This window comes from Chiloscyllium plagiosum, chromosome 34 (assembly GCF_004010195.1).
Source record: "Chiloscyllium plagiosum isolate BGI_BamShark_2017 chromosome 34, ASM401019v2, whole genome shotgun sequence".
NCBI classification, from domain to species: Eukaryota; Metazoa; Chordata; class Chondrichthyes; order Orectolobiformes; family Hemiscylliidae; genus Chiloscyllium; species Chiloscyllium plagiosum.
In genome coordinates, this window is record NC_057743.1 from 23,670,462 (window position 1) to 23,697,156 (window position 26,695).

The 26,695-nt window shown below is 43.0% G+C and overlaps 2 protein-coding genes across 8 annotated transcripts in view; both read right to left on the bottom strand.

The window, feature by feature from the left end:
* The window catches only part of si:ch211-112c15.8 (tumor necrosis factor receptor superfamily member 25), a 45,404-nt gene extending 24,088 nt beyond the window's left edge, over window positions 1-21,316 (bottom strand). For 2 of the 3 annotated variants that reach the window (XM_043675913.1, XM_043675912.1), the window contains exon 1: window positions 4,605-6,035. In XM_043675913.1, coding sequence (XP_043531848.1) covers window positions 4,605-4,664 — 60 coding nt within the window. In that variant the 5' untranslated portion in view covers window positions 4,665-6,035. Of the gene's footprint in view, window positions 1-4,604; window positions 6,036-20,680 lie in introns of those variants that run through there. The other variant, XM_043675914.1, reaches the window with a different exon arrangement.
* Window positions 21,317-21,450: 134 nt separating this feature from the next.
* Window positions 21,451-26,695, bottom strand: part of LOC122540340 (pleckstrin homology domain-containing family G member 5-like) — a 126,607-nt gene continuing 121,362 nt past the window's right edge. For all 5 annotated transcript variants that reach the window (XM_043675906.1, XM_043675907.1, XM_043675908.1 and 2 more), the window contains one exon: window positions 21,451-22,600. In XM_043675906.1, the coding sequence (XP_043531841.1) occupies window positions 22,591-22,600 (10 nt within the window). In that variant the 3' untranslated portion in view covers window positions 21,451-22,590. The remainder of the gene's footprint in view (window positions 22,601-26,695) is intronic.

Here is a 26,695-nt window from a genome sequence, read left to right on the forward strand (position 1 = left end):
CTATTTTCCAGCGATGTATGTAACCTTGGCTTATTAAAGCAACACCTGAGCCCTCCAGATACACCATAATACATCTACACCACAATACAGGCAAGGCCTGTACGGATTAATATTCCACAACCCTTATAGCTGCAGGCTATTATATAAACTGTAAACTTAGATAATAAGAGGGTAATTTTAGAAATAAGCAGAGGAGTATTTTCCAGTGCTGGCTTCTTAGAAATGCTATTGGAATGTCCATCTGAAATACCCTAGTCCTTTTGAGTACGTGATACGAATGTGTCCTACTTATGCTTTTGCTGGAACCCATTTATTCTAGTTCCACTTGTAATCGCATTGATCCTTCCAGTCAGTTCCATCACATTTAATCTGTTGGGTTTTTCTCCTTCATTCATGGTTTCCTTCATCCCCATTCACAGACTGGCACAGAGGCAATTACAATGCAGTGATGCCGTGGTTTGGTGACCAGGCCATTGCATATACTTTTAAAAAAAAGCAAAATAACAAACACCTATTCTTCATCATCGAGCAGTTCTAACGCGGTCACACTGGACTGTAAACATTCACGCTGTTTCTCTCCCCACAGATGCTAGCGGACCATTTTACGCTTCTACATTGTTCTGTGTTCGTTGCATGTACTTTGTTAGCTGCAGAACTTGACATTTATTAAAGGGGAAGTAGTTTGAAGGAATATGTTTGATTTTACTGGAAGTTACTCAGTGAAATTCAGCCCAGTAGACTCTTTCTCCGTCATTCACGTCAGCCTCAAATCCGTTTCGCTGGGGCTTTGAAAGTATTTTGGGAAACGGGTTTCTGTAATTATTCTGTGCCACTGAGGGAATAGTTTAACTGATTACTCTATGACAACTTCTGAGAAGTGCTGACTGGAAGGTGATGGGCGGAGTGAGAAAATGCTGCGTGTGTCACACTTCCGCTCGATTCGCCTCCACCACCTCATCTCTCAGGTACCACATTGGAGCCCTGACTGGGGGGCGGAAACAATACTGGAGATCTAGAGTATGTGGGCACAGCCTACATCTGTCTCTCGCTGGAAATCCCCCACCATTTCCACAGCCTGTGTACTACGTAACAGCTCATTGCACGCTCAAACAGTCACCTAAGTTCCAGGACTGGTCAGCTGATCTAAATAAAAAGCCAGCAATGGAAAATGTAAATGGGTTTGTGTCACTGGGACAGAAGCAGAATCATTATCGGGTTGTGGCACAAACCCTAGTAACAGCAACATTATCTCAGCACAGCTCAGGCCCATTGGTTACAGGGTATCTACGTTCAAGTCCCACTCAACGACATATTCCCGTTCGGAAGGGGGCAAAAATGAGGCAATGCTGCGCTGGTTGTGGGATCGTTTCGAAGGAGTTCTGCATTGAGGTGTTAAACTAATGGCACATCTAATCTCTCAGATTGATGCACAATAAGAATTCTCCACAAATAACTCAGAATATTGTTAAAAATCACACAACACCAGGTTATAGTCCAAGGTGTTGAGTGATTTTAAACTTTGTACACCCTAATCCAACACCGGCATCTCCAAATCACAGTTTAGAATATCTGCTTGTTGTCAAATTCTTGTGCGTGGGAGCTCACTGTGTGCAAAATGGCTGCTGTCTTCTTCATATAGTGACTACACCTCAAACTTGGTAATTTTAATTGGTAATAAAATGTTTTAGGTTGTCTTGTGGTTGTAAAAAGTATTATTTTAAATAAAAGCTTTTCTATGTAACTACTAGATTTCTCCCTACTAGATCATATTCTTGGTATACAGCTTATGCTCAAAGCCCAGTGCTGTTCTCTGTGTCCAATTTAGATGTACGGATCCTTGTACATTCAGATACCATTCGGTGCATCGATTGCAGTGATTATTCTTTATAATTTTGTCAGTGCTGCTACCAATCTCAATCATATTCTGTTAATCCTGACAAATCTTTTGTTTCTTCCACATAATTGACAAACTGTCAGCCACTATGGCCAAGGAATTAGTCAACTGACGAAGCTCAACAACTGTTGGATCATCTGTGATGACTACCAATCAGTCAAGCTCCTCAGCAAACAAGTATGTAGCCCTAGCAGGATTAGATAATGTCTTTAGCTCTCCGTCAACCACGAATAATGTATCTAGCACAAGCAGGTAAAATGCAATGCCTACATTGCACTTTACAACAGAGACTTTCTAAACTCAAATGCTTCATGCAGCACAGTTATAGTCTTGGAAATGTGGCTGAAGTCTTCAAATGAAAGTCTGATCCTGTGAATCATCCTGCAAGTCAGAAAATTCAGCTAAGATTCACTGGATAAGATTTTACTCTTTTATCTCCAGAACTATACTGTCCATTTCAAGTGGGTTTTAAGATTAAAAGGATATATCAATATCAAATATATTTATTAATTATGATTATTAAAAGTATTTCAGGAGAGCCAAAACTGTCACATTCCATATTTTGTTGTAGCTGTACAAAAGTTTGCAATATATTGTCTTTTTATTTTAATATACTGTTGTGCTGTAGTGTGGACATGTAGTTAGAATCCTTCTTGTTCTTTGAAAGAAGTTGCAAAAAAAAAGTAGGCTGATACTATCACCTGGATGGGGTAGGTTAGGTTGTCAGGGGATGTATGCATACAATCTGTTCAAGACTGTTGTTCTTTGACCACATGGAACCGTATTTTTTGGCACTAGTGGACTGATAGCTAGCATTTCACATTGGGCAGCACAGTGGCTCAGTGGTTAGCACTGTTGCCTCACAGCGCCAGGGGCCCAGGTTTGAGTCCACCCTTGGGCGACTGTCTGTGTGGAGTTTGCTCATTCTGTGTGGGTTTGCTCCAGGTGCTCCAGTTTCCTCCCACAACCCAAAGATGTGCAAGTTAGGTGGACTGGCCATGCTAAACTACCCATAGTGTTCAGGGATATTTAGGTTAGGCGTGTTAGCTATAGGAAATGCAGGGTTACAAAACTGGGGCGGGTCTGGGTGGGCTGCTGTTCAGAGAGTCGGTGTGGACTTGTTCGGCTGAATGGCCTGTTTCTACATTCTAGGGATTCTATGGATTAACTGAAACTACAAGTCATAACTTCTTAAAAACCAAAGTCCCCTTTTATAGTCCTTGTTGTCAGGTTTGTCCATACAACTTGTGCAACATGAAACAAGGAATGCAGGGTACAAGATTATGACACAGTCATGCACACATGAAGGTTCGGGTATTAGAGAACTGGGTAAAAACAATGACTGCAGATGCTGGAAACCAGATTCTGGATTAGTGGTGCTGGAAGAGCACAGCAGTTCAGGCAGTATCCAAGGAGCAGCGAAATTGATGTTTCGGGCAAAAGCCCTTCATCAAGGTGGGGCAGGCTATCAAGCTGAGAGAGCAATTGTTTCAGTTGCAAGGACGTGGGGTATGCAAAGTTCTGTCACTCAAACATTGAGGGTTTGCGTGTTTAATTTCCCACTTGCATTAAGCTAGCCATTAGTTGAGCTCACAGTTTGTTTGGAACAGATTATATTCTTCAACTAATTCACCTTCACAGCAAAATCATACAACAGGCAAATCAGGAAGATGAGTAGGCCATCTAGCCTCTTGGGCCTGTTCCATAGAGTCATAGAGATGTACAGCACAGAAACAGGCCCTTCGGTCCAATCCGTCCATGCCGACCAGATATCCCAACCCAACCTAGTCTGACCTGCCAGCACCCGGCCCAAACCCTTCCTATTCATATACCCATTCAAATGCCTCTCAAATATTCATTTATAAGATCATGGCTGATCTAATGTAACCTCAAATCCATATTCCTACCTAACCCTGATAACCTTTCTATCCCTTCCTAAGTAAGAATCTACCTATCTCTGCCTTAAAAGTATTCAAGGTGCAAAGATTCCATGCAAGGACTGCCACAAACACTACGTAGGACAAACAGGAAGAAAGTTAGCCACCAGGATACACGAACACCAGCTAGCCACAAAAAGACACGACCCTCTCTCCCTCGTAGCCCTACACACGGATGAAAAAAAACACCATTTTGACTGGGACAACACATCTATCCTGGGACAAGTTAAGCAAAGACATGCCAGAGAATTCCTAAAGGCCTGGTACTCTAACCACAATGCCATAAACAAACGCATTGATCTAGATGCCATCTATCAACCCCTCAGAAAACGAACAGGAAATGACATCACTACAAATCTCAGGAACCCCATCCAGGAGAAAAATATAAATAGAAAGCAGGAGACAACAGCTTCGCTTCACTTGGAGGTTGCCACTGATGATGTTACCTAGCCAGGTAATGAAACGTCTGGATATCAAACCTACAGCTCAGCGAGCAAACCTACACCCTAAGTATTCAAGGTGCTTCCACCACCTTTTTCAGAAGAGAGTTCCAAAGACTCAGGAACCTCAGAGAAAAAACTTTGCCTTTTCTCTAATTAAATGGGTGACCTCTGATTTTTAAACAGTGACCCCTGGTGTCATCAGCAAATTTGCAACCTTATCTTTTGTCCCTGTATCCATGTCATAGAGTCATAGAGAAGTACAGCAAACAATTGAGCTCCCAGCATGTAACACCGCTCAGTACATCTTGCCAACCTGAAAAGGATACTTACCCTCTGCTTCCTGTTGTACACAATTGTCCATCCATGCCAGCACGCTACCCGCTCCACCATAGCTTTTGTTTTTAGCAGTAACCTTTAATGTGGCACCTTATCCATTACCATTAGGAAATCTAAATACATCCATCAATTTCCCTTTATCCATAAACAGTGTTACCTCCTCAAAGAATTCGAAAACTGGTCAAATATAATTTCCCTTTCACAAAACCATGTTGACACTGCCTGAATACCTTTAAATTATCCAAGTGCCCTTTCTAGCTTCCTTAATAATAACTTTCAACATTTTCCTTGTATCAGAGATCAAGCTAACTGATCTGTTGGTTTCTACTTCCAGTCTCCCTCCCTTTTTTTCTATCCTCCAACCTAATGGGATCATCTTAAGATCAAAGGGGTTTTAAAAAGTTAAAATCGAAGCATCAACTATCTCACTAGCTACTTCTTTTAATTCATTTTACTCTAAGATTAATTCCTGAAGACCTGGGCACTTGTCAGCCTACAGCTCCAACAATTTATTCCGTACCACTTCTCTGATGTTTATGATTTTCCTGAGTTCCACCCTCTCTTCTACTTCCTGATTTACTGGGATATGACATGTCTCCTTTATAGTCAAGACAGATGTGAAAGATCTGCTCAATTCCTTTGCCATTTTCTTATTTTCCATTACTAATTCTCAAGTTGCACTTTCAACAAGACCAACATTCACCATGTTTTAAAATTTTTATCAGAACTCTTACTACCTATTCTTAAATAACCCTTTCTTCTGTAATGAGATAGTTGCATTATTGTGCAATCCCGAGCTACATAAAAAGCGTGCAATAAAATAACACTTAAAGTGTCGGTGCTGTAATTGAGTTACAGCCAACATGCGTTTTACAAATGCGTGTTTTAGAAACAGCGTTCCATATTCATCAATCAAGTTATAGCCAATTCACATTAATGATAGACAGATAATAGCAAAACCAGCTGTATTTCTGTTTAGCTTTCTCTCGTGCTGTAACTTTTTTCTCTTTGTTAATATCTTGGTCATTCTTTGCTGCTTTTATATTCTGTCTAACCTTCTGACCTGCCATCTATCTTTGTACAATTATATGCTTTTTTCTTTTAGTTTGATACAATCATTAACATTTCTAGTTAACCACGGATGGTGGTTTGTTCCCTTTGAATTCTTCTGATTTATGAAAATGTATCTATTCTGTGTATTCCAAAATATCCCCTTAAATATCTGCCACTCTATCTCCATTGACCTATTCTTTAACCTAATTTGACAATTCACTTCAGATAGCTCTGCTTTCATGTCCTCATAACTGCTCTTATCTAAATTTTAAACAAATTTTTAGCTTCAGTCTGAATATAAATTAATTTATATTACAGTTGCTGCTAGCTAGAGTTAAGATAATGATAAAGGTGCCATTGTCTTACCAGACAATAAAGCTGCTCTCTCAGAAAGAGACAACTGATTGGGGTTTAACCTAAGGGTCACCTTGCCTCAATTGAGGGGAGAGGTTGAGAAGCAGAGTCCTTCATGGTAATTTCAGTCAGTGCAGGAATTGAAACCACAATATTGGCATCAGTCTGTATCACAAACCAGACATCTGGACAACTGAGCTAACCTTCACTATGAGGTTGTTATTTACCTCTCTCTCTCATTGCACAATACCAAGTCTAGTAATGCTTGTTTTCTGATCAGCTCCAGAACGTGGTGTTCTCACAACCTATCTTGAAAATATTTTGGGAACTCTTCATCCAGGTTACCTTTGCCCACCCCGACTTTTCCAGTCAATATATAGATTAAAATCTCCTGTGCTTACTGTTGTGTCTTTATTCCTTCCCTAATTAACACTTATTCATGTAGTTATTGATTGGGAACCAGTACACCATAACCTCAAGAGACTTGTTGAATGTATTATTCCTAAATTCTACACAAACTGTTTCCACATCTTGGTTTCTTTAATTAGGTTATCCTCTCCACTGTGCTAATACCATCATTAGCTGGCAGAGCTACTCATCACCTTTTCTGACATTCCTGTCATTCCTAAATGTCCTGTACCCTTAAAGATTCAAAGCCTCAGATTTCCCTTTTACTACCTTTGTAAATGTTAGTTTTATCCGTTGGTTAAATTTTAGACTCATCTTTTCTAACCCTTCCTGACATGGTCTGTTTACCATTTCCATACTAATAACTTTCTCTTTGGCCTTGACTATATTCTTCAATTTACCATGTTTTCCCAAAATTCTTTGCCCTCACTCTGCAGTTTGGAATTCTCTCTATTTCCCTGGTTGTGTGGTTGGGAAGGTCACTGACCCCATCATGGTTCAGATGTAGACCACCCCATCCTAATAAATCTCACTTTCTCCTGTAATGGTGCCAGTGTCTCTCTTTTTCTCTCTAATTGGAAACCACCTCCACTAAACCAGTCTTTAAGCCACAAGGTCCCAGTAACCAACTAGCAACCATCCCAGGAACTATTCCCCCTGACACCCAGCTCAAGAGCCTGCTCTCCCCCATACCGTCTACCAGCTCAGGATCCATTCCTTTTCTGACACCCACATCCCCACCCAGGAAACCAACTGTACTCTGCACTTCTCCAGGAATTAGTACAGAGTCAGAAACAGACTTTTCCACCCAACTCTTCCATGTCGAGCAAGTTTCCCAAAAGAAACTATTCCCATTTGCCTTCACTTGGCTCATATCCTTCAAAATCTTTTCTATTCATTTATCTATCCAAATGTCTCTTAAATGTTACAACTCTTCCTGCATCTATCACTTTCCCTGGTAGTTCATTCCACATTCGAACTATCTTCTGTGTGAAAAGGTTGCCCCTCAGGTCCCTTTTAAATCATTCTCTGAGCTAAACTTATGCCCTCTAGTTTTGAACTTCCCAGCCAAAAGGAGTGATGCAGTTTCCATTCTTTTCCTATGCTGAGTTAGCTAGTCTAGCTTGTACAATATTTGGGACTAATGTTGGGTTGTAAACAGATAGGAAAAATGCACTGTTGCTGATCCAGCAATCTCACCACATGAAAACACGTAGCCAAGAATCTTGGGTAGAAATACCACCTTAGTTAAACAAGCTGTCACCTTTACCAAAATTGTCAAGCTTGGAGTTGTTGCTTGGGAGAGATACTGATGATGATTCCTTTAGAAGCCATTGGATGGGTTGTGAAGGACGGGGTAAGAAAAAATGTCGTCCTTGTCCAGTGAGACAAATTCCCAAGCCTCAAGCTACTCTGTTCTGCTCAAGCCCATCTCACTGTGTGATGAGCTGGAATCTTTCATGCTGCTATGCTGATCCAGGAGATTAGTGAATCAAAGCCCACGATTCATCTCCCAGCCACAAACAGCAAGTTAACACAATTTCAAGAAAGTAGGTCATGGCACTTTCCAGTGTGGGGTTCCTGCCCTGACGTAGGGTTGCTGGGACGCTATCTGAAACCTTATCTTCACGTACACACAGACAATATGAAATTAAGTTAAAAATCACACAACACCAGGTTATAATCGGGCAGATTTATTTGAATGCACTAGCTTTTGGACCACTGCTCCTTCATCAGCTGGTCATGGAGCTTGAGACCATAAGACACAGAATTTATAGCAAAAGATTACAGTGTCATTTAACTGAAATGATATATTGAGCAAACCTGGATTATTGTTCAGTCTTTCATCTTTTAAAATGGGTTGCAGGTTTCGGTTCATTAATATGTAAACCCCAGAATTTCTTTTCAGTCACCTTCTCAAGATAACTTAAGGTTTTATAACAAAAGGTGACAGCTCAGATAATGTCTATCTGTATCCCAATCTTGAGTCAGACTGGTTCTATTTCCAAAGTAGAATTTTACAAAATATTACATGGATTGACTGCCTGCAGATTTTGCATTTTTTGAGCAAAATAGAATGTATCTGCAAATATAATTCTGCAAATCCAAATTCACCCCATAGACTTATATGTGTGTGTGCATGTGCATGAGAGAGAGTAGGTGTGTGTGCATGTGAGTGTGTTTGTGTGAGTGTGGGAGTATAAGCCTGTGAGAGGATGTGTGTATGGGTGTCAGTGTGAGGGTGCATGTGTGTGTATGAGAGACAGCGTATGTATGAGAGAGGGTCAGCTTGTGTATGTAAGAATGTGTGTGTGTGTATAGTGTAGTGGGGTCATCTGTAGTGTGACATGAACCAAAGTTCCCGGTTGAGGCCATCCTCATGGGTACTGATCTTGGCTATCAGCCTCTGCTTGGCCACTCTGCATTGTTACCTATCCTGAAGTCGCCTTGGAGGATGGTCACCCGAAGATCCAAGGCTGAATGTCCCTCACTGCTGAAGTGATCCCCAACTGGGAGGAAACATTCCTGTCTGGTGATTATTGCGCACACCCATTCACACATCCTCTCACAGGCTTATACACAATCACACCCACACATACACATTTTACCAAACTTTCACACATGAAAACACAGATTCTCTCGTGCACTCACACTCAAACGCAAACACACGTACTCTCTCTCATGCATGCACACACACATATAAGTCTAGGGGCTGAATTTGGATTTGCAGAATTATATTTGCAGATGCATTCTATTTTGTTCAAAAAATGCACAATCTGCAGGCAGTCAATCCAGGTAATATTTTGTAAATTCCACTTTGGAAATAGGACCAGTCTGATTCAAGATTGGGATAAAGACAGACTCTAACCTCATATCTTTAATGCATTGGCTGAGCTGAGATGTCACCTTTCGTTATAAAACCTTAAGTTCTCTCGAGAAGGTGACTTAAAAGAAATTCTGGAGTTTACATATTAATGAACCGAAACCTGCGACCCATTCTAAAAGATGAAAGATTTAACAACAATCTAGGTTTGTTCAATATATTATTTCAGTTGCATGACACTGTAATCTTTTGCTATAAATTCTGTGTCTTACGGTCTTATACTCCACAATCAGCTGATGAAGAAGGTGTTCCGAAAGCTGGTGCTTCCAAATAAATCTGCTCGACTATAACCTGGTCTGTGATTTTGAACTTTGTCCACCCCAGTCCAACACCGGCTCCTCCACAATATGAGATGTTTATGTGAGATCTCCTGACTATGCAGCCATTCAATTCTGCAGCTGAGCAGGACCCACCTTCTCCTGTCTCAGGCACCTACTCTCAGGTCCCAAGCTCTGTAATGCTAACCTTTCCTTACGTGACTATAAAAATTGAGTGTGATTCAGCTCTTCACCTGCGAGGACATTGCAGCCACTTCCAGCAGGAATTGATCATTCCAAGCCGATAAGGATGTGCCCAAAAGGGGTAACAGCATAGACTGGCCCCTTAATTCCATGCTTTATATCTGCCTCAAATACAACTAGGCACTTCCAAAAGTAAGGCTGGTTAGTGTAAGGTTGTCTCAATGACCGTCTGCTGGACAAGCTGTCATACTAACCTGGGAAGGGATCCTGAGTGATGGAGAACAGACTACTGCATCTAATGCAACACACCAGCTCAGTCATGCCTTTATCAAACATAACTCCCTAGAACTGCCACTAGTTTGCCTTCACACTCAAGTCCAACCTGCATTTTACCATTGCCTTTACTTTGATTCCCCACTCAACCTTGACCCTGCCCTGTGATTTAATGTCTTCACCCGCACATCAACTCCTCCTCAAAGGCCCAACTAGGCATTTTTAAATATGGAAATAACCTTGTCATCAGGATTTTGAGGAGTTGATGCACTGGTTTCTCAGAGATAGTTTTTTTTAAATTTTGACTTGTTTTATTTGTGGGATTTGGGAATCACAAGAGATTGCAAGTTACCTGCTTGAACAAAAGCACTCGTGAGGTACAAGGCCACCCACAGTGCTGTTAGGGAGTTCCAGGATTTTGACCCAGTAACTGTGATTTAATGGTGACTTATTTCCAAGTCAGACTAATATGCAACTTAGATGGGAACTTGCAGATGCTGGTGTACCTTTTGTACTGAAGCCCCTGTCCTAATGGGATGTTGATGGTGGGGTTGGGAGGTGCTGGTCAAGAAAGTTTGGTGCATTGCAACCATGATTAGAATATAGACCTCAGGGTCTTAGGATTGATTCCAGCCTCAATCAATGGCTTCAGCCTCATGAATATACATTTTCCATTCAGGCAATCCTGAATGCAATGGGCACCGATGATAAAATCAATGGCTCAGATCAAAGCACAATGATACTGGCAAACAACAGTTTATATTATATGAAAGCTGGTGATTAGATTCATCGATGATTGAGTTTTGCACTGTTGTGTACTTGGGCATACATCTGGGCCAGAAGTCTAGGTTCAAGTGCCACCTCAGGACTTGATGGTTACAGATGTGTCATAACGTGGTAAAACAGGTTGACAATCCTTCCAATACCCTTCTGGCAGGCAGTAAGAGTGGACAAGTCTCCTGGTCAGCCAGGATAGCCACACAGCAGGAGCTGCCCATGTTAAAAAAAGTAGGTGCTTGTCATAAGCAAAGATCTTGTTCCAAGGGACAGTTCCCCCACACACAGAAACACCTCGGGAGTCTTTGCTGAGGACAGTGCAGAGGGATTAGTACTCTGAATTTAAACCATATCATGCCTGCCCATAGAATATTTGATTGAATGGAATGGAGGGAGCATTCCTCTGTATTTAATCCTTGCTGTAGATGCCCTGGGATCATTTGATGATGACACTGGTCCCTGATCTACTTTTCCGAGGTGATCTTCATACGAAATATTTGCTAAAATTAAAGAGTTAAGAGCTAGATTGTCAGGGAGTCTGAATTGATAAAATTATATTTCAATTTTTTACTGAGTAGTGAACTGTTTCAATCAATGGTGATGTAGTGTACTGTTTACTTCATGGATGCAATATGTGCCAGAACCAGTTATGCAAATAATGACACGTAGGTGCTTTAGAATGTGAGGAAAATAACCGTCACACAGCCAGTATAATGTTTTGTGATTATAAAGGTGGTACCCTAAGAACAGCAATGGTTTCTACAGACCCTTGGAGGGTGGAATCTTGCAGCATATATCACCTTCTCACATATGTTCCTATGAAACAGACTAGATCTTTTAAATCTCATTGTATCCTGACTCCATTTAAACAGTCTGCCTTACTCGCCTTCGTATTCCACGACCCAATTTACCTCAGGAGAAAAGAGTTCTATCTCTCCTCTTTCTCATCTCCCCTTCTGTCACTTCACTTCAGTGCACTGTTTGCCTCAGTCAGATTCACTGATTTCCTGCACCATTTTGAAATCTACAATATCGACAAACGAATTTCAGTCCAAGAGAGAATGACAGGCTGTGGAATCACTGGGTAAGGATGCTGATTACTCAGGCATCAGCGCAAGCTCCTGCTCTGGGACCACATCCCCCAGAGGCCCTGAGCAGGCAAGTTGTTCTTTTCCTATAGTGTCTTGCTTGTTGGATGTTGGTCAAGATTTAAGGAGCAGAGTTTTAAACTTTTTGTAAACGACATAAACTTAACAGTTCAGAAGGCAGGGCTATAAAAACTGAGCACTCCCACACCCCGTGAAAATATCGGAACCAAGATTGGAAGTTGGAACAATTACTGACCCCATTTTGTGTGGGGCAGTATGGGTCATGAATTAAAAAGACTCTGGATCCAGACACTGAGTATTGGTCAATGAGAGCTCAGGAAATTAAGGACAGTGCATAGAGTTCATCATAAAGTAGATGTATGCTGGGTAACAGAAGGCATCAATAGCTTAATGGTGTTTCCCTCTATGGTGTGATTTTCCTGCTGATAAAACATTATACTGAACAGTTAGGGGTTTAGACTCCACTTGACACTGTTCCTTGTTTCAAAACATATCACTCCTTTCTCCCCCGCAGTCTCCCATTGCTGTGGTTATCCTGAGTGCCCAGCTTCCTGCTTTACAATGTGTATGCTATCCACAAAACTTTCCATCTGTCAGGTATAGAATAATCCCAGTGCATGGAGGAATAGCAGGGCATTATGTCATGCTGGCTATAGAAATGTACCAGTAGTCATCAGTGAACACCATATCGAGGAGCCCTAATATCCTACACATGAACATAACCCAAAGAGAAAAGGAAACGTGCAGATGTTGTAAGACTATCAGACAGCAGTCTGAAATCTTCCTCCATCTGAAGGTGTTCCATTCATGTTTGTCCCTCACATTTCTCTGTTTGTTTAGTCACAGTTTTCTCAGTTTCCAAAAAAGCAAATATTTTCCATCCATCTCATTTCAATTTGAAAAACAAGCAAAGGATGCAATTCAAAATAAGGCACATCTAAAACACAAGTCATAGACAGATAAATGTGAGCTCATCCAGCTTGCACTTAGAAAGAATAGAACAGAGCACGTTGTAAATGGTGAGATGCTACAAACAGTGGAGAGTCAGGTACACAGATCATTAAAATTTCACAAACAGGTACAGAAAAGAATCAAAAAGACTAAGGGAATGGTGGTTGTTACATATAAAAGACAGAATACAAAGGAGTAGAAGTCATGCTGAACTATACAAAGCCCTTATTAGACAACACCTGGGATAGTGAGTGTAATTCTGGGCTCCAAACCTTAAGAGGGATATACTTGAGGGAGTTCTCTATAAATGATCAAACTATGCAGACAATTCACACAAACCCATGGTTGCAATCTCTGGAATTTGAAAAGTTAAGGGTGATTTCAAGTTTTCAAGATCCTAAGGAGAATGGCCAATGTAGATCAACAGAAATTATTTCTGTTATTTGAGAAGTCTGTAGCAAGGGGTCAGAGTCAAAAATGTGATCCTTTCAGGATCAAATTAAAAAACATTTAATGAAAAGTAAAGATTGGAACTCTTTTCAGCCAATGATGCTAGCTCAATTGTTATCTTTAAATCCAAGACTGAGTGATTTGTATAAACTCAAGATTTAAATGGACACGGGCAAGGGAAGATATACAGAGCTATCTAAATAATCAGCCAAAATTTAACTGAATGACGGCACAGGCTCTGTGGGTCCAAAAGGGCTCGTCATGTTTATATTTACCTTTACACCAGATCAACACAGGGCCCGGTCCTCACACACAATCCGATACAGGGCCCAATCTCATACCCATCCCAATGCAGGACCCTGTCCTCACACCCAGCCCGATACAGGGCCCCGGTCTCCCACCCAGCCCAATACAGGGCCCTGTCCTCAAACCCAGCCCTATACAGAGCCCCGTGCTCACACCCAGCCTGATACAGGGCCCCGGTCTCACACCCAGCCTGATACAGGGCTCTATCCTCACACCCAGCCCAATACAGCGCCCTGTCCTCACACCCAGCCCGATACAGGGCCCCGGTCTCCCACCCAGCCCAATACAGGGCCCCGTCCTCAAACCCAGCCCGATACAGAGCCCCGTGCTCACACCCAGCCTGATATAGGGCCCCGGTCTCACACCCAGCCTGATACAGGGCTCTATCCTTACACCCAGCCCAATACAGGGCCCAATCCTCACACCCAGCCCGATACAGGGCCCTGTCCTCACAGCCAGCCTGATACAGGGCCCCGTCCTCACACCTAGGCTGATACAGGGCCCCATCCTCACACCCAGCACAATACAGGCCTGTCCTCACACCCAGCCCGATACAGGGCTCTGTCCTCAGACCCAGCCAGATACAGGGCCCCGTCCTCATACCCAGGCCGATACTGCGACTTGTCCTCACAACCAGCCTGATACAGGGCTCTGTCTGTGGTGAACGGAACAAAGTCAGCCAGTTGGACCTCATAGAATATGTATTCCCTGATTGGGGCTGTCAATGTGGTCCAATCAGGGATCCCTGGCTGACAGACATAAACAGGAGGATTTAGGGGATCGACTCTGATCTGGCTGCCCATTCCAGTGTGTTACTGCTGCTGTTAGTTCAGAAGAGGAGGAGAGTTTCTTTTCTTTCCCCTTGTCTAGGGATGACATTTGATTTTTGGTTTTATTTATTGTTTTTTGTGTTTGTTTTTCTCTTTTTATTTTTTTCCCTTTAATTTGAGCTGTGTTCGGCTGCGCAAGCAACTACCACCACTACTGCTGCTGCAGCCTGTGCCTACTCCCACTGCTGCAGCCTCGGCCCCACCAAAAAAAATATAAACAAGAGGGTCTGTGGTTCTGTTCACTCTCAGAACTAGCTGGGTCAATGTTAAGTATGAGTCTAGATTAGAGTGGTTCTGGAAAAGCACAGCAGGTCAGGCAGCATTCGAGGAGCAGGATTTCGGGCAAAAGCCCTTCATCAGGAATGAATGTTAAGTATTATGTATGTGTAAATAAAGGATGACTTGCTGGTGGGATACTGGCCTCTGTGGAGCTATTTCATAATGACAAAAGAAAAATATTCCCCGAAGAAATTTCCTTGAAATTATTGTTTTTGAGTTGGAGTAAGCATTTCTGGTATCATGCTACCATTTGGGAAGCTTGACTTGCATCAAAAACAGGACCCAGTATGTGGAAAGAATGTTTTCGTTTTTTGGGGCAAATGACATTGCGGCAGGAGAAAAGCAACGAGTAATTTTCCTGACAACTTGGGGACCCGCAGCTTTTTCAGTTATTAGGACTCTAACTTTTCCTGAGGCACCAGATACTAAAACCGTTAAAGAGTTGATGGATGTAGTTAAAGAATATTGTGACCCCCAAACTCTCTCGAATTCTGAAATGCTATTGATTTTACCCAACTGTTTGCAATCCAGGGGAATCGTATCAGGAATTTTTGGCGAGGTTAAGATCGCTGGCAGAGGCATGTGATTTTGGTTTAATCCTTAATGAGATGCTGAGGGACCATTTGATACATGGGATGAGTAATGTGACTGTGCAAAAATGCCTACTAGCTGAACCCCAACTGGACTTCAAACAGTTACTACAATTGGGTTTATTATTAGAAAATGGAGCTTAGGAGTTACAGGGTATTCTGACTGAAAGAGGCACCCTCACCAGGCTGACAGAGCTTGGGGGAAACACTTGAATGAAGGCAATTGGATAGCCTCAGTTAGGACATATCTTGAAGTCAAGGTCAGCCCACAGCAAAAACCCCAAATCAAAGCCAAGCCTTGGCCAAACAGTTAACATTTTATGGCGGATATGGACCAGCAGGCCATTGTAGTTGCTTCTGGCTTGCAGATTTGAGTCCCAGTGGGCCTGAATTGAGAAGAAGAACTAGCTGGGTCAATATTAAGTATGAGTATGGATTAGAGTGGTGCTGGAAAAGCACAGCAGGTCAGGCAGCATTCGAGGAGCAGGAAAATCGATGTTTCGGGCAAAAGCCCTTCGTCAGGAATGAATGTTACCCAGGAGAGTGCAAACCCTGGAGCCCACCTATATCTAGCTTGGAACAGTTAAATTGTTTAGGAACGTCCAAATCAGAACCAATCAAAATAAACATCTGGTTAAACAGTCACCTGGTTCTAATAGAGGTTGATATTCGTGTGGTCGTATCATTGATTACAGAATTAGACTTTAACAAAATTCGCACTGAACTCCATCTCTTATGTTGTTTAAGACCTCGGCTAGACTGAGAACCTCTACCAGGAACCAATACAGGTTAAGAGTACAACTTTGGTTCTAGTCTCTAATGAGAAGCAGCTGGTTCAGTTAGCACTGACGGTTGTAAAAGACTCTGGCCTAAGCCTGATGGAGTGAACTTAGTTGAGAAAGATTCAACATGATTGGCACAACATTTTTCAATTAGAAAGTAGATGGCTGAGTGAAGTCCTAATTAAACACCTAGAAGTCTTTCAGGAAGGTCTAGGGAAAATCAAAGGAGCAAAAGCCACTTTACCTGTTGACCTAAAAACAATTCCATGATAATGCAAGGCTTGCCCAGTGCCATTTGCTTTGTGTGTAGCAGTAGAGGCAGAAGTTAGGAGGCTGGTAAGCGAATGAATCATCAAACCAGTACAGTTTGTGGAATGGACAGCACCAGTCCATACTGAGTGTGAAGCCCAATGGACTGTTTCATTTTTGAGGGGGGGATTTTAAACAAATGACAAACCACTTCTCAGAGCTGGATAAATACCCAATTCCTCACATAGAAGATTTATATGCAAAGCTGGCAGGGGGGCTGTCCTTCACAAAGCTGGTATTGAGCCAATTGTACTTGCAATTGCAGTTAGATGAGGATTCTCAGAAGTATGCTACAATTAATATCCATAAGGGTTTGTACCAATAATCGAGTATTGGTACAATACAGCCATTTCGGGTATAATCAACCTGTGCCATTTTCCAGTGGATGATGGAGAACATTTTACCAGTCCTACCCCAGGTCGGCATTTATCTGGATGACGTGCTAATAATGAGGAAGACCAATAAAGAGCACTGAGAGAACTTGGACACGGTGCTTAAATATTTCTCCAAAGCTGGGGTAAGCCTTAGGAAGGGAAAATGTCTGTTCCAGGCACCCCAAGTGACCTACTTGGGTTACAGAGTCGACAAGACCGGGCTATACCCGTTGAAAGATAAAGTGAGGGTGATCAAAGGTGCCTTGGCTCCCATGTCTGTACCGGAACTTAGATCTTTTTTTGAATTGGTGAATTATTATAGAAGATTCATAGGTCACCTGGCCTCCATCTTGGCACCATTAAACCTGCTATTGAAAAAGGGGCAGCATTGGAAATGGCTGTGCAGCCAAGATGTAGCCTTTAAGGAAGTGAAGAAGTGGTTATCGTCATCGAAGGTGCTGGCCCACTATGATCCCCAAGCGAGGTGTGGTGCTGACACGCTATGTCTCTCCATACTGTATTGGGGCAGTATTGGCTCACTGATGGCCCAGCAGAGAGGAACACCCAGTAGTGTATGCTCCCCCAATTTTGGCTGACAATGAACAAAGATACGCTCAGATAGAAAAATAAGATTTGGCAGACATCTTTGGTGTGAGAAAGTTCCACCAATACCTTTACGTACATAAATTTGTAATAGTAACGGATGACAAACCGCTGCTAAGGCTACTCAAAGAGAACAGGGCCATGGCCCATTGCTTCAGGTCAAATTCAATGATGGGTGGTTTTCTGAGCGGGTACCATTGCAGGTTGGTAGACCAGCTGGCAAATGTAAATGTCTTGAGCCACCTCCTACTGGCATATACATCTAGAAGGGACCATTCTGGTTTTAAACTTTTTGGCACCCTTCCTATCACTGCTGACAATATCAGACTGTGGACACAAAACAATCCCATCCTGGCAAAACTGCTGTTGGTGACGAGGAAAACACAAGGGCCATCAAAAGCAGAATTAAAATCTTTCTGGACCCAGTGAGATCAGATTACTGTAGCATTCTATCATGGGGAGTAAGAGTGATTGTCCTGAGTAAAGGTCACTGCCAGATACTGGCTGATCTCCACCAAAGAGCATCCAGGGGTTTCCAAAATGAGGATTTTGGTCAGAAGTTATGTCTGGGGGCCAGGACTGTATGCCAATGTGGTCGTCTTGGTTGGGGTAGTGCCCAGAGTGCCAATAATTACTGCCAGCAGCCCCCCCCACATTTGTGGGAATCGCTGGGTTACACATCGATTATGCCAGTCCTTTCATGGACTCAACGTTCTTACCCATTGTAGACACCCACTTAAGGTGGTTGGATATCTGTTAAACACAGGGATGATGATAGAAAAGCTGCGAATGTTTGCAATACACAGACTCCTGGAAGTATTGGTCATGAACAACAGGCCATCGTTTACCAGCAGGGAATTCAAATATTTCCTAAAGTCAAATGGCAATCGACACATGAGGACAGCTCCATACCATCCATTGTTCAGTAGTCTGGCAGAAAGAGCAGTCTAAACTTTGAAGGCAGCCTTAAACAAACAGCCTACAGCTTCATTCAATACCAAAGAGTCCCGGTTCCTGTTTGATTATAGGACCACCCCTCACACAATGTCAGGGAGAGCTCCAGCAGAGTTGCTGATGGAGATAAGGCTCCACACCAGATTAAATCTGATCTTCCCAAACCTGAGGGGGAGGGTGAAACTGCACCAAGAATACCAATACCGGACACAAGATTCCTCTAAGTGAGAGAGACAGTTTATTTTCGGGGATGATGTTGATGTAGAAATCACAGAAATGGCCCTGCATGGGTAAGAGGCATGGTCGATGTGAGGTCAGATTCTATGATGTACAAAATAGGTGAGGTCATCCTAAACAAGCACATGGACCACATGAGAGCCACAAACCCGCAAACGGAGCAGGAGAAAAACATCATGGCCCCTCAGAACAGCTGGAAAGGCTGTTGGAATCCATGTATTCTTCACCTTCATCCAACATTGAAGAAAACTCTGAGGACTAGATAGACATAGCAGATGTCTCAGTCTCCACCCATTCCGCCTGAGGAAGAAAATGAATTTTGGCCGAGAAACTGCGGGCACAGGAGCCGGGCTACAGTCCAGTACCCACTACCTGCTTCCGAGGCTGAATCAGAGGGACCAGAGTTGATGCAAAAACATCACAGGAGGGGCTACAAGACAAAGAACAGGTCTATGTCTCAGACTTCGAGGAGGAGGGATGTAGTGATTGGAATAAGGTCAGCCAGCTGGACCCTCATCTAATACGAGGTCCCTGATTGGGGCTGTTAATCTGGTCCAATTAGGGAGTTCTGACTGACAGATAATTATCAGAAGGGTCAGAGGTTCTGCTTAATCTAGGAGCCTGCTCTGTGTTAGCTGGGTCAGTGTCATGTGCTTGTGTAAATAAAGGGCGACTTTGTGATGGGATACTGGCCTCTGTGGAGCTATTTCACTGTCCTCACACCAACTTGAGACACTGCTAGGCCTAAAAGCAAATAGACTGAGGGCATGTTTACATATCTAGTCCAAGGCAAAGACCTTTCCTCAGACCCAGACCTATACAGGGGCTTGTTGTGATACCCATTCAGCTCTAGTTAAGAGACTGCTCACAGCGAGCCTGAGATGGGAATCTTTCACTCAGAGCAGCAGGGCCCTCTCCTCAGACCTGCACCATGACAGTGGCCTGCACCAACTCCAGTTCTTGTCACCATCCTCTCAATAAACCAACGTGACCCAATTAGGGTTGGAAGTAGTGAACCACAAGGACCCAATTTCACACAGTCAGTCCATTGTCAACATGGTTGTTTAACCATTTTGCTTTCACTAGGGCTTCTGTAAAGAGACCTAATGTGGTTTCCAGATTGACATCAAGATTATGACTCAGGAGTCAGCGCAATAGCTACTCGTTTAGGTTTCACCCATTTAATTACCATAAGTGATAAAACCTGGGATTTCTGATTTTGAAATAACTTGATGCTTCTGAATGCAATTGCTGGAGTCCAAAATATTCCAGCTACCATTTCCTGGAGAAGTGGAACCCCAGGGAATATTTACAGTTCTGTAGCTTGGCCCAATAACCTGAGTCTGCTCCACATCATGCCAGATCGGAAAACGGATCATTTTCAAAGGAGTTATAAGGTTGAATACTTGCATTTCCTGGAGATAAGAATTCTGCCTGGGGTCTCTCTATTTTAAACTTGTGGTCTCTCCAATGATTTGATTCTCCACATTAACATTAAATCACTTAAATGACAATGCCTCCATCAAAAAATAAAAATAATAAGGCAATACGTTAAAGGAACCAATTTTTTGAGAAAGCTTCCTGTGATTATGAGTGGTTTACCCAGTTTTGAATAAATCGTTGTCAGAGCACATCGTTCCAAAATTTACAGAATTCAGGGAGGCAAAATGGACAGAGAAAGCCCGACCAAGCTTTGATTGCACTCCTACCTAATTCTCACCAGCTAGAGGTTAACGGGATAAAGTATCACTTTGTAAAAAACAATGAAAAAATTAAGAATGAATCCAAGTGATGAAAATTATTTTTCCAGTTTTACATATAAACCAAAGACTCCAATTGCAATCTCAGTTATGGTTAAACTTAGTTAAAAATCACACAACACCAGGTCATAGTCCAACAGGTTTATTTGGAAGCACTAGCTTTCAGAGCGCTGCTCCTTCATCAGGTGGCTGCGAGCTACCAAATAAACCTGTTGGACTATCACCTGGTGTTGTGTAATTTTTAACTTTGTCCACCCCAGTCCAACACTGACACCTCCAAGTCATGGTTAAAATCGTTACTCTAGCTCCTGCTCCTTATAACTCACCCCAATCCAAATCAACAGCCAGCTGCTCTTCCTGGTTCCAATCCCAGTCCTCATGGTACTGAGCTCCAGCTCCAGCTTTGAGCTGATTCTCAAAATCTAAGTGAAGTTGTTTGTCAATTCGGCACCCACAGACACACAATTCTCAGAACACTGCTTTGCTGATAAAAATGGCTTTTTAAGATTCAAATGAGATTGTGAAACAGGCAGTGGGTGAGGGGGAGGAGACAGGAACAGACAGAACCACAGAGAAGTCTAAAAAGATCAGAGACTGTGGCAGAGAGAGAGAGAGAGAGAGAGAGAGATAGAATGGAAGAATGGAGAGAGCCAATGGTAATGATGGACTGAGAGTAGAATAGACACTAACAGACAAGAATGGAGAAAAAGAGTCAGACAGGGATGGGTAGAGTGACAAATTGAATGCCTGACAGCTGATAAACAGACAGGAGAAAACATACACACAGGCACAGGGAGGAGAAACAGAGAGTGGGACAACCGATCAGGAGAAACAAGAAAAGGAAATCCTGAGAAACTAATAGATATAGAGATAGAGGAAAGTGCAAGAGAAACTTGGAGGTAGGAAGAGAAAGAGACCAAACTGAGAAGAGGGAAGAGTAACAGAGAGACTTGGAGAGACACAGAGAGAGTTACACTTAGAGAGCAGTGACAGACTATATAAGAGGCAGTGAAAATGTTTGACGTTGAGGATGGTGAAAAAAAATTCTAATACCAAATGCAATGGCAGCACAGAAACACAAAATAAACACAAAAGCTTAATAAATATGAAACTTTATACATTATTAAGGGAAAAAACAATATTGCTGGTTTAAGGGAAGCAAACATCAGCTGCAGACCGACAAGAGGAAATCTCCTACACTGTCCGGATCCTTCAGCATGTTCAGGAGTTAACAGTTTGGCGAAGGAACTTTCAATCTGGAAGCGGCTCAGTACACATGTGGGAATTTGACAGTGGGAGACTTTCAGAATAACTTAAGAGCTTGAAATCTATGAGGGGAAGTTTCCTTGTTCGGGCCCGAGCAGTGATTGAGACACTGTGCATACCCACGCAGATGTGTATACTCCCTGGACGGTACCAGATTCCTGGCTGAATTTTCAATTGCGTAACACTTGGGGGGTGGGGGGGTTTGGGGGTGTTGATGTGCTATCCCATGCTACAACAGCATCCCTTTTTCCATTAGAGTAGGTACACTAGCCCTTTAGTCTCCACCAACCCGATGACCAGTGGACAGAGCAATACACTTACAGTTAACAAAGCCACCTACTGGCTGGTGCCATTCCTTGTTCAGTCATATGGCTTCTCTGGAAGCAAGTGAAGAGTGAGATGAGAGAGAGATCTATGGGGACAAGACAGAGAGGAGGAGAGAGGATAGGAGACAGTAACAGAGAGAGGAGGCACGTCAAGAGGGAAGAGGATGAGGAGTAGGAGAGAGCGAAGAGAAGGAGACTGGTGAGGAGAGGGAGCTGAAATGGATCAACAGAGTTGGAGGAAAGAGATGGGAGCAGAAAAAGGACTCAAACTTTCAATTCCTTTTCTTTGCCACATACAAAAGGCAGCCCAGACACCCCTGGTAGCTGGGCGAAGTTTTATACATTAAAATATTATGGTGCATTTTTAATTCTCATGAGAGCGAATGTTGGGACAGGTCACCAGCTTGATATACACATTCCTCACTCCCATAGCACTATGTCCACGTTCATCCATTGCTTGCTGTCCACACTGATTCTGTAACAGGTCCACGAGCATTGACAGAATTCTCAGCTCCTTTCTGAGCACGGGCAGGAATGTTCCAAGGATCATGATGGTGGCACCTCAGAAGGTCAGAGTTCACGTTCCATGCCTTTCCATCCATTAGAGTTCCAGCCAAGCCCCACTGCTCACGCCCAATGCAAGGCTACACTTCCCTGTTAATGGAGCAAAGAGATTGTTCAGATAAATTAGAACATCCCAATGTTAAACATTTAAAAAGGAGACATTTGCAGGGTTATAGGGAAAGAGCCAAGGAACAGGACCAATTGGACAGACAGTTGAGTCAATCAACAGAGGTCTAATGTTGGCCCTTTTGGTCCTGTACATTTCCAAAATGTTCCTGTCCTAACTCAGAGCATAAAATCTTCAGAGTGGAAGTACTTACACTAGGAAAGCCTGGGAGCTGGGGGAGGGGGGGGGGGTGCTGGGGAGGATGGTGGGACTGAGGGGAGGGTGGTGGGCTCAGGAAAAGGCAGGAGTGAGGAGGACACCTGGGGAGGGGGTACAAATAGCATCTGGGAAGTGGATGTTGAAACCTGGGGTGGGAGATAGCATTGAGGTCAAACACTGGAGGACTGGGGCCCTTGTCAATACAGGTGGACAGAGAAAGGCATCTGGGACAGAGAAAGAGACATCTAGGGGGAGACAAGGTCTGTGTGTGTGTGTGTGTGCATGCATGTCTGTGTATGTTTTGTATGTGTCTCTGTGTGTGTGTGTATGTCTGTATGTGTCTGTGCGTGTATTTGTGTATGTCTGTATGCATCTGTGTATCTGTATGTGTGTCTGTGTGTGTGGAAGATGCAGACACTGGGTGATGCAGTAGACATCAGAGAAACGGATTGATGCAGCAGGAGGCAAATATCTGGGGAATGTGAACCATAGTGACATGTCGAAGATACCCAGGCATGGAGAATGACATCGAAGGCATGACGATGGTGACAGAAGCAAGTTGGTTGGAGGGGACATACTGCAGGGGTGAGGCTCGTGCATGGTAAAAGAGAAACAGTAGTTTTTTAGGGGAAGACACCTGTGCATGCAGGGAGAGAGACAACTTTGGCAAGGGTTAGGGAAATGACTTGAGGGAAGGCGGGTATTTGGTGGGAGATCTGCTGGCTAATTTGCTTATTGCAATGTTTGCTCTGTACTCGCTCAGCTACACTATACAGCCTCTGCTCATGATATTCTCCGGCCGATGTCAGAAAGATTTGTGTCAGGCAATTATCATCTCCACTGAGAGAGAATCTAACCATTGCCACATGACCTTAAATGGCATTGACATCAGCGTTGTTGAGTCATACAGTATGGAAACAGACCCTTTGGTCCAACTAGTCCATGCCCATCAAGTTTCCCAAACTAAACTAGTACCAATTGCCTGCATACGGCCCATATCCTTCCAGGCCTTTTCTATTCATGTACCTGTCCAAATGTTTTTTTAAATGTTGTTACTGTATTTGCATTTACCACTTCCTCTGGCAGTTTATTTCACATTTGAACCACCCTCAGTGTGAAAATGTTGCCTGTCAGGTCCCTTTTCCCTCAAAAATATGCCTTTTAGCTTTGAACCCCCCCCCCCCCCCCCCCACCCTAGGGAGAAGATCTTTGCTATTTGCCTTATTTGCACCCCTCATGAATTTATAAACCTCGGTAACGTTACTCTGCAATCTCCAAAGCACCAGTGAAAAAAGTCCCAGCCTATCCAGTCTCTTCGTAAATCTCAAATCCTCCAGTCCCGGTAACCTCCATGTAAATCTTTTCTGCACCCTCTCCAATTTAATAATATCCTTCCTATAGCAAGGCAACCAGAACTGTACATGGTATTCCAAAAATGGCCCGACCAATGTTCTGTACAACCTCACTATGACATCCCAACTCGTGCACTCAATGGTTTGAGCAATGAAGGAAGTGTGCTAAATACTTTCTTAACCACCCTGTCTACCTGTGATGCAACTTTCAAACAACTATGTACCTGAACCCCTAGGTCTCTCTCTGTTTGACACCACCACCCAAGCCCTAACATTAACTGTATAACTCCTGCCCTTGGTTGCTTTACCAAAATGCAATACCTTGTATTTATCCAAATTAAACTCCAACTGCTACTCCTCAGCCCTTTAGCACAATTGATCAAGATCTCTTTGTAATCTTAGACAAACTTCTTCACTGCCAACTATACTACCAATTTTGGTGTCATCCAAAAACTTACTAGCTAAGACTCCTAAATTCTCATCCAAATCATTTATATAAATGACAAACAAAAGTAGACCCAGCATCGATCCCTGTGGAACTCCGCTGATCACAGGCCTCCAGTAAATCCTCACAATCATGATTTGAGGGGTTAACTATCAACCAGAAGCTTAGCTGGACCAGCATCCTGTGATGAGTGACTCATCTCCAGACTGTCCAAAACTTTGATAAGGCAAGGTCAGGAGTATGATTGAATATTCTCCACTTGCCTGGATGAATTCAGCTCCAACAGTACTCGAAGAAAACTTGGCACCTTCAGGAGAAAGGTGCTTGATCAGTACACTAGTTGCCAGCTTAGACATTCACTCCCTTCACTATCAGTGCACAGTTGGACATTGAAGCAACTCACCATGCCTCATTTACCAACACTTTTCAAATAAGACCATGAAACATAGAAGCAAAGGTAGACCATTCAGCCATCAGGTCTGCTGTACCATTCACTGACCCGCCTTATCTCTATACTGATTTCCTTACTGTCAGATACATTTCTACCTCAACCATTCTCTACAGTCCTTTGGGGTAAAGAATTCCACAGTTTTATTACCCACTAAGAGAAAAGAATTCCTTCTCAGCTCTGTCTTAAATTGTTGATCCCATACTCTGAGATGATGCTCTCTTGTCCCAGACTCTCACACAAGGAAGAATGCCTCTTAGTTTCAAATCTATCAGGCTCCCCCAAGCCTGCTTCAATAAGGTCACCTCCCATTCTGCTAAACTTCAAGAAGTAAAGGCCCAAACTACTCAACCTCTCATCATGATAAAATCCTTCCATTACTGAGCTGAAAATGTGTTGCTGGAAAAGCGCAGCAGGTCAGGCAGCATCCAAGGAGCAGGAGAATTGACGTTTCGGGCATGAGCCCTTCTGAAGGAATCCTTCCATGAACCTAGTGAACCTTCTCTAGACCACCTGCAATTCCAATATATCATTCCTTACATTCAGTATTCTAAATGTGGTGCAAATAGAACCTTGAATATTCTTCGCAAGACTTCTGACTTTTATATAACATTCCCTTTGAAATAAAGGTCAAACATTCCATTTGCTTTCCCAATTACCTGTTGAACCTGGATGCAAATTGTTTGTGATTCATGCATGAGGACCTGTGAGTCATTTATGCTGCAGTAGTTCTCAATTTAAATATTCAGCTTTTCTGTTTTTCCTGCCAAAGTGCAAAACCTCACATTTTCCCACAGGGGAAAGATTTAAAAGGGACCTGAGGGCAACTTTTCACAGAGAGGGTGGTGCACGTATGGAACGAGCTGCCAGAGGAAGTGGTGGAGGCCATAACAATTACAACATTTAAAAGCTATTTGGACTGGTATATGAATGGGAATGGTTCAGAGGGATATGGGCCAAATGCAGGCAAGTGGGACTAGTTCAGACTAGGAAACTTGGTTGGCATGGGCGATTGGAGCAAAGGGTCTGTTTCCATTCTGTATGACCCTATGTCAAGTTTTTTTTTGCCCATTCATTTAACACTCTGTAGACTCTTGATGTTGTTCCTCACCATTTGCCTTCCCACCAATTCTTGTGTCAGCCACAAACTTGGCTATAGTTCATTTACTTTCCTCACCTAAGTCATGAATATTAATCATAATCACTGCAGACCCAGCATTGACACCTCTGGCAATCCACTAGCTATCCTTTAACCATTCTGAAAATATCTCCTTTATCCAACTCTGTCTTCTAATAGTTCGCCACTCCCCAAATGCCATGGGCTCTTAGGTGTGGAACCTTATCAAACATCAGTTGTAATCTGTGACCTCTGACAAATCTATGGGAGCCTTGGCACCTGGGGGTTTCCCTGCCAGTCTCACACAATCCTGACCCGGATATATATTACTGCCCTTCACTGTCGCTGCATCCAAATCCTGGAACTGCCTCCCTCCCGCACAGTGGGGTAGGCTTACATCACAGCAGTTCAAGAAGGTGGTTCACTATCAGCTTCAGGGAAATTAGAGAGACCAGAAACATTGGTCTTGCCTGAGGTGCCCATGAATGAACATATATT